Source organism: Rana temporaria, chromosome 4, assembly GCF_905171775.1.
Source record: "Rana temporaria chromosome 4, aRanTem1.1, whole genome shotgun sequence".
NCBI classification, from domain to species: Eukaryota; Metazoa; Chordata; class Amphibia; order Anura; family Ranidae; genus Rana; species Rana temporaria.
Window position 1 is genome coordinate 178,764,021 of NC_053492.1, and position 14,943 is coordinate 178,778,963.

A 14,943-nucleotide genomic window follows, 5' to 3' on the forward strand; every position below is an offset into this window, starting at 1 on the left:
CAAATCTCTTCCCCAGACAGGAAGTGAAGGAATTTCTCCACCTGCCATGGGCTCCATTCCTTCCCCACTCCACCCACAACTAAGAAGACCACTTTATGTGTGGCTATAGATGGGGAGACAGGCATTTCTGGCTGGTCTATGAAGAAAATAAAAGTTAGCCTTCTATAAATAGGCACTGCTGGCAGAGCTAGCCCCCTCAGCCCCCCTCTCTCCCAGGACCCAGAGCTGGTGTGATCTGCTATTGGATTAAAATAGCATCATCTGTCCTGCCCTCCCATGCCGGGGCCGCAGGGTGTACAGTCACACAGCATTGTTTGGGAGCAGCAGGAATGTGAAGATGGCTGCAGACCTGGGAGAGCTGCTTGTCCCTTACATGCCCACCATCAGAGTGCCCAAGTCAGGGGACCGAGTCTACAAGACGGAGTGCGCCTTCTCCTATGAATGCCCTGTGAGTGCCTGTCCTCTCTCCCGACCTTCCCTCTCCCCCTTACCTTCCCATACATCGCATGCCTTGTGCTCCTTCTCCCATCATCTACTTACCGCATGTCACAGGAGGGCAGCTGTCACCTCTCCCCGGTGCCCGCACACCCCTACACGTGGGATGGGTACACATCTTTCCCTGCTTCATAGCGATCGCTTTGTGCCACACTAGGACAGGTGAACAGGGGCCATGGACATACATGTTGTCAGCTCTCAGAATGTGTCCTGTATGGATCCTTTACTGTGTCCTGTATGGATCCTATACTGTGTACTGTATGAGTCCTATATGGATCCTTTACTGTGTCCTATACTGTATGAGTCCTATATGGATCCTATACTGTGTACTGTATGAGCCCTATATGGATCCTATACCGTGTACTATATAAGTCCTATATGGATCCTATACTGAGTACTGTATGAGTCCTATATGGATCCTATACTGTGTACTGTATGAGCCCTATATGGATCCTATACCGTGTACTGTATAAGTCCTATATGGATCCTATACTGTGTCCTGTATGAGTCCTATATGATGTCCTATATGGATCCTATACTGTGTACTGTATGAATCCTATACTGTGTCCTGTATGAGTCCTATATGGATCCTATACTGTGTCCTGTATGAGTCCTATATGATGTCCTTTATAGCTCTTATACAATGTCCTACATGGATCCTATACTATGTCCTGTATGGATCTTATACAAAGTCCTATATGGATCCTATACTATGTACTGTATGGATTTCATATGGTGTCCTGTACATGTACTATACTGTATACTTTATGGATCTTATACAATGTCCTACATGGATCCTATACTGTGTACTGTATGGATCTTGTACGGTTTATACAGTGTCCTGTACAGGTACTGTATGGATCTTATACGGTGTCCTGTAAAGGTACAATACTGTGTACTGTATGGATCGTATACGGTGTCCTGTATGGCTCTTATACAGTGTTCTGTACAGGTACTATGCTTTGTCCTGTATGGGTCCTATACCATGTCCTATTTGGATCTTGTGTCCTGTGTGGAATCTTATACTGTGTTCTGTATGAGTCCTATACCATGTCCTATATGGATCCCATATTGTGACCTGTGTGGATCATATTCCATGTTCTGTATGGATCTTATACTGTGTTCTGTATTGATTCTATACTGTGATCTGTGTGGATCTTATACTATGTCCTATATGGATCATATACTGTGGTCTGTATGGCTCTTATATCTTGTTCTATATGGATCTTATACCATGTCCTGTACGGATCCTATATTATGTCCTGTGTGGATCTTATACCCTGTCCTATATGGATCCTATACCATGTCCTGTACGGGTCCTATATGGATCTTATACTGTGGTCTTTATGGCTCTTATATCATGTCCTGTTATGAGAGAAACGATCCCATTACGTGGGAGACTGTTCTGTTATGAGAGAGATTGTCAAGTTATGAGTAGTGTTGCTCACGAATATTCGCATTGCGAATATTCGGCTCGAATATAGCATATTCGAGAAATCGCGCTATATTTCGAATTTCGCGGTGAATATTCGCAATTCCGAATATTCGCATTTTTTCAATTTGATTTTTAAAACAGATCACATCCTATCGACGTCTAAAAGCATTGCTGGTATGATTAGAGACCCTGGGCAGAGTAGCTAAGCTGAGGCGATCCTTTTATGTTGCCAAATTGAAAAAAAAAATATTGCGATTTTTCGCTATTGCGAATGCGAAAATAATTGCGAATTTTCGATAACTGTGGTAGGAGAACTCTGATTGTCTCTGATGCAAAAGGGGGGGGCTTTGTGTATGTGTATGTTATGAATATTTGTATGTTTGATATTATTATTTTTTGTAAGAAGGAAAAAATTGCGCATACCTTAAAAAAGGGGAGAATACAGCAGCAACTCAAAAATGTTATACAACATAAATTAATACAAGACAGAAAATGGAGTCGCTCTACAAGAATAAAAAATATGTCTAGTGACAAGACATGTGGGCAAATTATAAATAAGCAAGCGCAAATAACTTGTGAAATACACAGTGAAACAAATATATAAAGAAATATAGTCCCAATAATAGAAAAATAATCTTTCATAAAAATGTCTTTGATATGTGAAGTGAAAAAAAGTCCAAAGCATGCAGCATGAACGTGTTCAATCTTTAAGGTGTTTGATTGACAAACGGCTGTGACAGATGGATAGAGTAAAGAATCACCACCAATGCAAAACACTTTTTATTTTCTATTGTAAAATATCAAGAATATTCTGAGCCAATCAGAGTGCTCCTTCTGCATTTGCCGAATATTCGCAATTATTTTGTATTGTAAAATATCAAGAATATTCTGAGCCAATCAGAGTGCTCCTTCTGCATTTGCCGAATATTCGCAATTATTTTGTATTGTAAAATATCAAGAATATTCTGAGCCAATCAGAGTGCTCCTTCCGCATTTGCCGAATATTCGCAATTATTTTGTATTGTAAAATATCACGAATATTCTGAGCCAATCAGAGTGCTCCTACAGCATTTGTCGAAATTGCGCAATAAATATCGCATTCGCATGTTGCGATATTTCGATAAAATATCACGAATATTCTGAGCCAATCAGAGCGCTCCTCCAGCATTTCTCGAAATTGCGCAATAAATATCGCATTCGCATGTTGCGATATTTCGATAAAATATCACGAATATTCTGAGCCAATCAGAGTGCTCCTACCGCAGTTATCAAAAAATCGCAATTATTTTCGCATTCGCAATAGCGAAAAATCGCAATAATTTCATTTCGATAAAATATCACGAATATTCGAATTTAGCGAATATATCTCGAATATTCGAATATATATTCGAGATATATCGCGAAATCGAATATGGCATATTCTGCTCAACACTAGTTATGAGGGAGACGGTCTTGTCCATTTTGAGACGGTCTTGTCCATTTTGAGACGGTCTTGTCCATTTTGAGACGGTCTTGTCCATTTTGAGACTGTGCTGTCATGAAAGAGATGATCACATTACATGGGAGACTGTCTTGTTATGAGCGAGATGGTCACGTTATGAGGGAGACGGTCATATTATAAAGAGAGATGTTCATGGTATATGGGAGACTGTTCTGTTATGAGAGAGGTGGTCATGTTACGTGGGAGACTGTGCTGTTGTGAGGGAGACTGTCCTGCCATGAGGGAGATGGTCATATTATGAGGGAGACTGTCCTGCCATGAGGGAGATGGTCATATTATGAGGGAGACTGTCCTGCCATGAGGGAGATGGTCATATTATGAGGGAGAATGTCCTGCCATGAGGGAGATGGTCATATTATGAGGGAGACTGTCCTGCCATGAGGGAGATGGTCATATTATGAGGGAGACTGTCCTGCCATGAGGGAGATGGTCATATTATGAGGGAGACTGTCCTGCCATGAGGGAGATGGTCATATTATGAGGGAGACTGTCCTGCCATGAGGGAGATGGTCATATTATGAGGGAGACTGTCCTGCCATGAGGGAGATGGTCATATTATGAGGGAGACTGTCCTGCCATGAGGGAGATGGTCATGGTATGAGGGAGACTGACCTGTTACTTCTGTTATGAGAGGGACTACTCTGTTTACAAACAATGGTGGTCCCATTACAATACATGTGATGATTTGTTCCCATAAATCCTTTTTGGCTGTCATGATCTGGGATGCCCATATTAGCATTGCTAAGGGATACATGAGAACCATTCCCTACACTGAGTGTGCTAAGGGGCAACCAGTGATTGTAGACTTTCCCCTGTGCCACCAACAAGTGACAAAATGCACAAACTGGAAACAATTTTTGGTGGCCCCCAAATAGAGTTGCAACCTAGGATTTGGAAGCTTTGGGTTATGTAAAAAATACAGAATACTTGAAAATGTCCCTGCACTTGTAATTAGTTGTTGTGAAGCTTCTAGAAGAATGCAGGCTTTCACTGGCTATCAGGTAGATGGTAAATATGAGGTTCTGATCTGTTCAGGGATACTCATGGATGCCCTCTGAACTCGTATCTCCAGCTTGGACAACTTGAGGAAAAAAACAACGCTTATTGTAGCCCTGAGTTGTAGAGCCAGTATTTACCATCTATCTGATGGCACATAAACAAATTAGAACGGGCCTATTGTAGTTTTTTGCATAGCCCATATATTTTTTTTTTTCATGTCAATCTGGAAATGTCATAGCAATTTTTTTTTTTATTATGGCCTCAGCTGTTACTGTATTGTCATAATGCTAATAGTTACTTGGCCTCTAGGGCTGCACTTCAGATTGTATATACGAAAGATGGAGTGTGTATGATGATTTTATACCTAGACTTTGGCCATTACCATGTTAGATGTTCAGACACCCCAGCTTAGTACCTACTTAAATATCGCCCACCCCCAGCAGGTTATATTGGCCCTCCTGCACGGTGAGACCTCAAAGCATGTTGGACAAAGTGCGATTTCCTCATGGAGTGGAAAAACCTCCAGATAGCCATACAATGACCAAATTGTTACGACCTGACCTGAGTACAGTCCTATCTTGGTATAGAGGCAATTGGCAAATTTTGTAGTGGTTGTAAAGTAGGATATGAACCTCGCCCTGTATATGGCACACAAATCCTAGATTATTTTTTATTCAGTGATGACTTTAGTAATTCCCCAAGCGGGTACACATGTAATAGATTAGTGCCCATTTATAGATTATCGTTGTAACATTCACGTTCCATGAGTTGCATTTATAAGACAAAACTCATGCATTACAGCACAACGCAGTGCACCAGTATGTTGCATTACAAATTACGTGGCACATCTGATTTTCCGGACGTTTTGGTGCATTGATTTCAATAGGAGTCCCTAACACAACGGAAGAAAGTAAATGGGCCCTAACCACTGTGGCTCTATTTTATGTTCCTTTATGTACTGAGGATATCAGAAGACCTGTGCATATCTTGTTTTTATTTGGTACAAATGATAGGAGCTGCATTTCAAAGAAGCACAGCGCAGAGCTGATGTCAGAGGCCAGTTGAAAACGGTGAAGTCAATCTGTGATAGATTTGCTCAAATTTTCCTCCAAGTGCTTTAGACGATTTTCCCAGCAAGTGCCTCCTCGCTCCTGGTTTAGTTACTGGCCCCAATGTTAACAATTTGTCCTAGGAGTGATCGTAGAAAACCTGACACTGAAATATTATTATAATACTATGTAAACCACACAACCGACGACATACTTTAATAGAGCGCACCATTCCAAATTAGCTGGTGTATTTTTTAATACGTGTCCTGCATTTTACGTCCCAAGTCCATTTTAAAAGTGACTCAGCTGTCTGGCGTTCATCACGCATGCTGCACTAGTTATTTTTAGCCCCACTCTTCAGGTCTCAAGTGTCAAGCAGCAGTTTACCCACCCAGTGAAAATCCAACAATTTCGAGAGGTCTGTAGGATAGGCCAACCCTCAATGACCATTTAACCTCCTTTATCACGACGCAAAATACTGAATGATCTGTTTATGTACAGGAAAAAAGAGCAGGAGCTGTTGTAAGAAAATCAGTTCATTTTTTAAGTCTGCATATGCATTTTTTTTTTTTTAAGTGCATGAATTTTTTTTTTATGTGCCTATTATTTATATCCAACAATTGCATGCATTTTAGGTTGTCAAGTAAACAGTTACCAAACATCATGTTGACAAACTATTTACAACACTATTCTGGTGATATATTTGCATTGGAAAGTCCTGTACCTATTTTATAAAACATTTGTGATCGTGCTATCAACAGTTCTAATGTATGCAAGAAATTCAGGTACTTCTTGGTGCCACTTTTACAGTATGTCTCTATGGCTGTAACTAATTCAGAAAGCATTACCCTCAGTTCTTAGGCAAGGAAACTGGATGTAGTAATGACCAACCATAAGGCTCTAGTCACACTTGTGTGACTTGTCATGCAACTTTGGACATCAAAGTCGCATGACAAATCGTTCCCCATGTTTTCTAATGATAAAAATTCATGTACAGTGCATCTGGAAAGTATTCACAGAGCTTAACTTTTTTCACATTTTGTTATGTTACAGCCTTATTCCAAAATTAATAACAGTTATTAAAGTAATGAATTCAAAGCGGAGTTTCACCCAAAAATGTAACTTCTGCTTTTCGCCCCCCCCCCGGTATCACACTGTTCCCAGGAGAGAGCGGGGACCAGTGAGGATGCGCCACTCGCGCATGCACAGTAGGGAACAGGGCAGTGAAGCCGCAACGCTTCACTTCCTGATTCCCTCACAGAGGATGGCGGAGGGGCAGCCGAGAGACGAGCGATTGCTCTGCCTCGTCTGCTGACATCGTGGGCGCGCTGGACAGGGAAGTGACCATTTTTTAAAAGTCAGCAGCTGCAATATTTTTAGCTAATGGCTTTTAAAAAAAAAATTTGGGTGGACCTCCGCTTTAATCCATTTTGGAATAAAGCTGTAACATAAGAAAATGTGGAAAAATGAAAACACTGTATGTGCGACTTAAATACTTTGGTCAGAGTTTGATGCAACTTCAGGGCCATAGACTTTAATGTTAACCCTCAAAAGTTGCATGAAAGTCATACCTGAATGTTATACAATGTAACAGTTGTCCATTATCACTGGTCAGAGCCAAAGTTGTATCCAACTCATTCATAGGTGCATCAAAGTTGTACTCCAAAGTCTGTGCAACGAGCATGCTTTGTTTCGTTTAGCCCAGCGTACCGTGTGTACCATGCTTTACTCTTTATGAATACCAGGGAATGCATTTTTAATTAAGGGCAGATTTTTAACCTTTTGTGAGTTGTCCCACTTTGTTTACAACCCAGTTTTTAAAGCAGTAGTAAAGCCTGCTTTGTGATGTTTGCCTACATGTAAGCCTATAATGGCTTACTACCTAATAATAAGTGTAAATATCTGCTACACTTGCCCTGTTTAGGAGATATTCACCCTGCATGCAGCCAGTGACGTCACCAGGGCATGCGCTCTGAAGGTTTGGCATACCGCGCTGGACCTTCAGAGCTTTGTGTCAGAACCGAGGGCTCCTGTGTGCATGCGCAGGAGTGATGTCATTGTGGCTCTGGCCACTAACAGCGCCGGAGCCCGCAATCCTGGAAGAAAGACCGGGGAAGATGGGAGCCCTCTCAGCGGTGACAACACGTCGCTGGAGGGCTTCATTCTAATGATAATATATGATGCATACTAGCACCTTATGCAATTGCCTTACAGGTGTTTATTTTTTATTTTTTAAACTCTGCCGCTGTTTACTACCACTTTAAATTCTTATTTAACTTGATTGAACAAAAAATAATGGGGTTGATTTAGTACAGCGGTAGAGGCTTTTTACAGATTGTTCACTTAGCTTAGTCAACAAGGAGAAGCTGTGCTCACTTTCAATGCTTGATTGTATGCAAGGAAAATAAGAAATTAAAAACAGGATTGCACCTTTCACATGATTGAATGAAATTAATGTGGCTTTGCCTCATAGACTGAGCTGAGTGAACATTAACTTTACAAAAAGAACATGCTTTATTCCTTTTTTATTAGTTTTATTTACTTCATTTTTATTTGCTGTCTCGTGATTAAAAATCTTTTAGGTGCTGATTATTCTGCTTGCATGTTATTTTCTTGATATGTGTGGGATTTGTCTGTAAGACCCACTAAAGGCGTTTTTTCGGACGCTTTTGGGCTAAAAATATCGCCTGTAAAGCACCTGAAAAACGGCTCCCATGCAGTCTCAAGCCCTGTACACACGATCGGTTTGTCCGATGAAAACGGACCGATGGACTGTTTTTCACCGGACAAACCGATTGTGTGTGGGCCCCGTCGGTTTGTTTTCCATCTGTGAAAAAAAAAAGAACATGTTTTAGATTTTTCCTATGGATAAAAAAACGATCGTCTGTGTGAAAGTCCATCGGTCAAAAATCCATGCATGTTCAGAATCAAGTCGATGCATGCTCCGAAGCATTGAACTTAATTTTTCAGCACGTCGTAGTGTTTTACGTCACCGCGTTTTGGCATGGTCAGATTTTTGACCGATGGTGTGTAGGCAAGAAAGTCGGGTTCATCGGATATTCGAAGAAAAAATCCATCGGACTAGATTCCATCAGATATCCAATCGTGTGTAGGAGGCATTAGTGTGAAAAGGCGATGCACTGGCAGGATGTTAAAAAAACTCCTGCAAGCAGCATCGTTGAAGCGGTGAAGGAGCGTGTATACACCGCTCCTCCACCACTCCTGCCCATTGAAAAGAATGGGCAGTGCGGCCGAACCGCCGGGAAGGCGCCACTGCAGCAGCGCTTTGTGGGTGATTTTAACCCTTTTTGGTCACTAGCAGGGGTTAAAAGCACTATACAAGGTGGAAATTTCCTTCCAACGCCCCACCCTCCTACCCTCGGGAGAAGACCGTGATTACCGCTAGTTGTTATAGCAGCCGCTAGTGATAATGGTAAGAGAATCCGGCAGGCTGGTTATACCCAAATTGATTGAGTACATACACCATAAATTGGTACATTCAGCCTGCCCATTAACGGTTCAAATTATGGCTGATTCCTGCTGAAGTGGACGAGATTCAAACTGTGTATGGCCGGCCTAACTCTTGGGGTCTCCTATGCTTATATCTAGCTGTCATTGACTTGGATTGACTGTGACGGGTGATTGAGTTATTTGCGGACGAGTTATGGCTCTAGCACACCCAGCTTAAAAAATGTATTTTTACAGGTGTCTGGCATTTTTGTTTTCTACCTGTAAACGTACGTCTATGTTATCCTGTGTGTCCATGCATTTACAGGCATACTAGAAGAGAAGCACTTACAGGCAGTAAAAAAAACAAAAACAACATCACCAGTGTGTTCAGGAGAGGAGAATTCATTATTTGGCCAATGGAATCCATAAACGCTTGACCCACCTAAATGCGTGTGCATACTGCCTTCTCTTGTCGGGAGTAAGGCTTGGTTCACACTGGTGCGATGCAGAAAACTCTGCGAATCCAGTGCGCAGGGCTCAAAATTTCAAGCCCTGGGCTTCTAGCCAGGTCTCAAGTGTTACTCGCCACCAGTTGCCTCATCTAATCCATACACTGCCCCGCCCCTAATTCCGCCCCTAAAAACGCCCTTGTAGATTATCTCTTGGAATGACACTGTTAAATGTTTTATGCCGAATCAAGTTACACAATTAAATATTACCAACAACAACTTTAACAAAATGGGACAGGGCACTGAGGCAGACCAGAGGGACAGGGCACTGGGGTAAACCAGAGGCACTGGGGCAAACCAGAGGGACATGGCACTGGGGCAAATCAGAGGGACATGGCACTGGGGCAAACCAGAGGGACATGGACTTTTTTACTTCTGCAAATATTGCTCTCCCTCTTCTTATGTACAAGACTCCCTCCTCCTCCTCTGCCTTCTCTCTAGAACCAGGTCTTTTCCCCCATTCTCTTGCTGTCTCCTCTGCAACCCCCATCCATCCTCCTCTCTCTCTCTCTCCTATTCTACCCACTCTCATAATCAGGAGCCCCTTGCATGTCCCCACTTCCCCCTTTCATTGTCGGGCAGTGAGGAGAGGAGCTGCAGCACAGTGGGAGGGAGTACAATCCAGCACCGAGATTCACACACCTGCATAGCCATTGACACCACAACACAGCACACACTGACACCGCACAGCATACTGCCGCTCTCTTGTCAGGGCAATTCTTGGTGAGCGCTGTGCTGCACTGCCTACCTGGGACACCCAGAGTGGTGATAATCACAGTCCTCCAGCTCACTTGTTCCTTCCTGCTCTCCAGCTAAATTGGTCAGGTTGGGAAGCCAAGCGCAGAGAGGTCATACTATCAGGTCCCATGGCTTAACGAGAATTGTAAGGAGAGCACCTGTGTACTGCTCTGCATGTGTGCGGCTCACCCGACTACTTTTTCTGGGCACGCACCTTTCCTCTTCGACCGCCAATCGCAGCGTGGCTCTAAGTGTAGGCACAGATTGGACTGTTGGTCATGCAGAACTGTTATCACTCGCCCCCAGCTTAAATCCACTCGCAAAATGCTAGCAGGCGAGTGGAAATTTTGAGGGCTGCAGTGCGTGTTCCCCCATCGCACATGATTCGCTGACGGTTCACACTGCCCTCTGCAAATTAAATTGAAATAACATTTCCAGGGGCTATTTCATCCCGTATCTAAAGTTAAGTACATGATTGCTTAAAGCGGACACTCACTCTAAATACAGCGCTCCCAACCCGCCCCAAATATGCTGTTTGCAGGATTTTTTATAACGTCCCACAAGCGCACCACCCCAGTGTGAAAAGACACACTTCAATGAATGGGAACAGGGGTCTCATAGTGGGATAACCATGCTGGCAATGTAGTGTGGCAGAGAGTGATTGCAAAGATTTATCAATGTATCTCTATATCTGGCTCCACATTGACCTGCCATTGTGCAGTTAGATTTCTACTTGCCTTTTAAATACAGTAGAAGTAGCCATAGGCTTGTAAGTCCATTCTGTCAGCACAAGTTGGATTGTACCATTGGCGTTGTCAGCGTTTCTAAGCAGCTGTTGGTATGTTCCAATACAAGCCTGGTTACTGTGCCTCTGGAAGTTTGTTGCTTTGTTTACCAGGATATCCTTTGAAATACAAATGAATACACATGAATAACTACACATGTATAAATGTAACCTTTCCTGTAAGGGCTCATTCATATAACTGTGTAGGGTAGAACAATGGAAAGAAAGGGCATACTTGAGCCATGGGGTAGATTTGATTAGCTGTGGCCAGCAAGCCTGTACAAGCCAATGACGAATCGATTGATTACATTGATTGTCAGTGATTTTTACAAGTTTGCTGCCCGTGGCTGATAACATCTACTTGTAGTTCCCACTGCATTAATATGCTCATCGCTTGCCAGTGTATGGCCTTAAAGGGTCACTAAAGGAATTTTTTTTTTTTTTGCTGAAATGACTGTTTACAGGGTATAGAGACATAAAAGTTAACTGATTCCTTTTAAAAATTATTAAAAATAGATTAAATTCTATCATATAATGTGCCTGTCGTTTCACTTTCGGTTTTAAACTGGTTTCATGTTTATGTGAAGTAAAGAGACCCACAGAACAAAAACAAACAAATCCAGGGCAGTGTTTTGTTTTTAAAATGAATCTGATTGGTTCTGAGTTTTAGACACACAGCTTAGACCACAGTGAGAAGCTCCCATGAGATTTTTCATAAGGAGCCAGACAACCAGGAAGTGTGGAGATCAGAGCAGAATTACAGCTACTTCAAAGCAAAAACGAACAATGAGGACATGAAACCAGTACTGCAGTAAGGTAAAGGAAGCTATTTAGCTAAAAAAAAAATGTCCTTTAGTGATCCTTTAAATGGTCTAACTTTCCTCTGTCTCCCTATTGGTCAGCAGTACTGCCCATCACAATAAATAACCAATACTGTAGGTGGAATGGAGCTAACCTTACATTTTTTGTTTCTGTTTCCGTTGTTTTTTTTTTTTATTATTATTGAGCTTTCAATATTTAACAGGTAACAAAACATTAGAACAGAGAGCGTGCATAATCTTTTAATGTTGCGTATGCTATAACATTACATATAGAAAGCAACATAAGACAATCATTCAATAAATTAAACAGGTGTCCGCCCACCCCTGCAAAAATTAACAACCAGCAACACATACTGCAGCTGCTGACTTTTAATAATAGTACACTTACCTGTCCTGGAGTCCAGCGATGTCAGCACAGCAGCCGATGTTTCCATCAGCTTTCGGGTGCTGCCGCCTTCATTGCGAGTAAGGGAATCCGGCAGTGCAGCCTTATGGATTCACACCAGGAACCCTACTGTGCATGAGCGAAGTGCCGTTCCTCTCTCCTACTGGCCCGGTGGCTGGGGTGGGAGGAGGAGGGAACCCTGTAGTGATGTCAATACCCATGGCTGAGGCTCCCGGAAGTGGGGACAGCATACCCGTGGAAGACAAGTATCCTGGAAAGGAGTACAATGAGCGGAAGTTACACTTTTGGGTGGAACTCCGCTTGAATCTGTTACAGAAGGTGCACTAGAAATAACAATTCCAGGGCTATGTCACCCGCATCTAAAGTTAGGGACACGATTCCTTAAAGCGGACACTCACTCAAGAGTAAAACTGCTGCTTATTCAACTCCCAAGCTGTGTTTTTTTTTTTTTTTTTACAGGGAACAGATACCGGCCACCATTTCCTTTATTTTTGCCTAGGCCTTGGGCAACCCCCTTCATGCATCTCACCCATCCACAGCCTGCTGGGACATGTCACGCATCCCAGGAGACTGCAGGACCAGTGCTGCAGCACTACACAATCTCCCGTATGTTCAGTGGGGAGCCAACTGTGATTCCTCAGGAAGTCACAGTTGGCTCCCATATCCAAAATGGCAGCACCAGGGTCCCATAGCAGTAAGAAGAACCAGTTGCAAGAAGAGAGCGCTGGACCCTCAACCACTGGTAAGTACCTTATTTTTTTAAAAGCCAGCTGCTACAGGATTTGTAGCTGCTGACTTTTAATTTAAACAATAGTTTTATGAGATACGACCTCCATGGTAAGTGAATGAATGAATGAAAGACTTATATATATCGCGGCACATGCGAACTGAATCGCCTCTGGGCGCTTGTTGTTCCTGTCTCTTGACATCAGAAGAGCAGAGTTTTGATCTGCCTTCTGAAGGCCAGGTGGTTTTCCTCCAACCGAATGCTGGCTGGTAAAGCGTTCCATAGTCTAGGACCCTGGAAAGCAAACCTTCTTTCTCCTTTGGACTTGTAAGTGATCAGGAAACCAAAAATAAATAATATCCTGAAAAGATCTGTGGACAGGGGGCGGTGGTAGGAAAGACAATGAGTAACCAGTGCTTATTGAAATAGGTTCTTGATAACAAAGGCCTCATTAAAGGAGAAGTACAGCCAAAGCTTGTTTGACTATACTACAGCCGTGGCCAAAAGTTTTCAGAATGACGCAAATATAAATTTTCACAAAGTCTGCTGCCTCAGTGTTTTTAGATCTTTTTGTCAGATGCTACTATGGTATACAGAAGTATAATCACAAGCATTTCATAAGTGTCAAAGGATTTTATTGACAATTGCATTACATTTATGCAAAGAGTCAATATTTGCAGTGTTGGCCAATCTTTTTCAAGACGTCTGCAATTCTCCCTGACATACTGTCAATCAACTTCAGGGCCACAATAATGGCAGCCCATAATTAATACTTGGCGTTTGACAGAATTTGTGGGGTTTTTTTGTTCACCCGCCTCTTGAGGATTGACTTCAAGTTCTCAATGGGATTAAGGTCTGCAGAGTTTCCTGCCCATGGACCCAACATTTTGATGTTTTGTTTCCCAAGTCACTTGGTTATTACTTTGGACTTATGGCAAGGTACTTCATCATGTTGGAAAAGGCATTGTTCATCACCAAACTGCTCTCGGAGGATGTTTTTGTACCAATCTTTTTGCATGGCTTTGTTCTTAGACGAAATTGTGAGTGAGCCCACTCTCTTGGCTGAGAAGTAACCCCACACATAATTGGTCTTAGGATGCTTTAGGCTGCGTACACACGATCGGTCCATCCGATGAGAATGGTCTGATGGACCGTTTTCATCGGTCCAAACCGATCGTGTGTGGGCCCCATCGGTTAGTTATCCTTCGGTCGAAAAAATAGGAACTTGCTTTAAAATTGAACCGATGGACGCATAACCGATAGGTCAAAACCGATCGTTGGTATGCAAAAGCATCAGTTAAAAACCCGTGCATGCTCAGATTGAAGTCGACGCATGCTTGGAAGCATTGAACTTCATTTTTTTCAGCACGTCATTGTGTTTTACGTCACCGCGTTCTGACATGATCGGTTATTTAACCATTGGTGTGTAGGCACATCAGACCATCAGTCAGCTTCATCGGTTAACCAATGACAACGGCCTTTCGGAACGTTCTCATCGGATGGACTGATCGTGTGTACGTGGCCTTACTGTTGGCATGACACAGGACTGATGGTAGTGCTCACCTTTTCTTCTACAGACAAGGTTTTTTTCCAGATGCCCCAAATAATCGTAAAGGAGATTCATCAGCAAAAATTACTTTATCCCAATGTTTTTCCTGGAGAGAAGTGGCTTCTTTGCTGCCCTTCTTGACACCAGACCATCCTCCAAAAGTCTTAGAATCACTGTGCGTGCAGATGTACTCGCACCTGCCTGCCATCATTCCCGAGCAAGCTCTGCACTGGTGGTGCCCTGATTCCACAGCTAAATCAACTGTAGAAGATGGTCCTGGCACTTGCTGGACTTTCTTGGGTGCCCTGAAGCCTTTTTTACAAATGCAGTGGACATGTTTTTTTATGGGATTAAGTTAATTTTCATGGCAAAGAGGGACTTTGAAATTTATTGCAATTCATCTGATCACTCTTAATAACATTCTGGAGTATATGCAAATTGCCATCATAACAACTGAGGCTGCAGACTTTGTGAAAATTT

General features: G+C 42.6%; 1 protein-coding gene across 2 annotated transcripts in view; it reads left to right on the forward strand.

Moving 5' to 3' along the window:
- Nucleotides 1–273: 273 nt before the first annotated feature.
- Nucleotides 274–14,943, forward strand: part of USP13 (ubiquitin specific peptidase 13) — a 117,949-nt gene continuing 103,279 nt past the window's right edge. The window contains exon 1 of one of the 2 annotated variants that reach the window (XM_040349429.1): nucleotides 274–448. In XM_040349429.1, the coding sequence (XP_040205363.1) occupies nucleotides 338–448 (111 nt within the window). In that variant the 5' untranslated portion in view covers nucleotides 274–337. The remainder of the gene's footprint in view (nucleotides 449–14,943) is intronic. The other variant, XM_040349428.1, reaches the window with a different exon arrangement.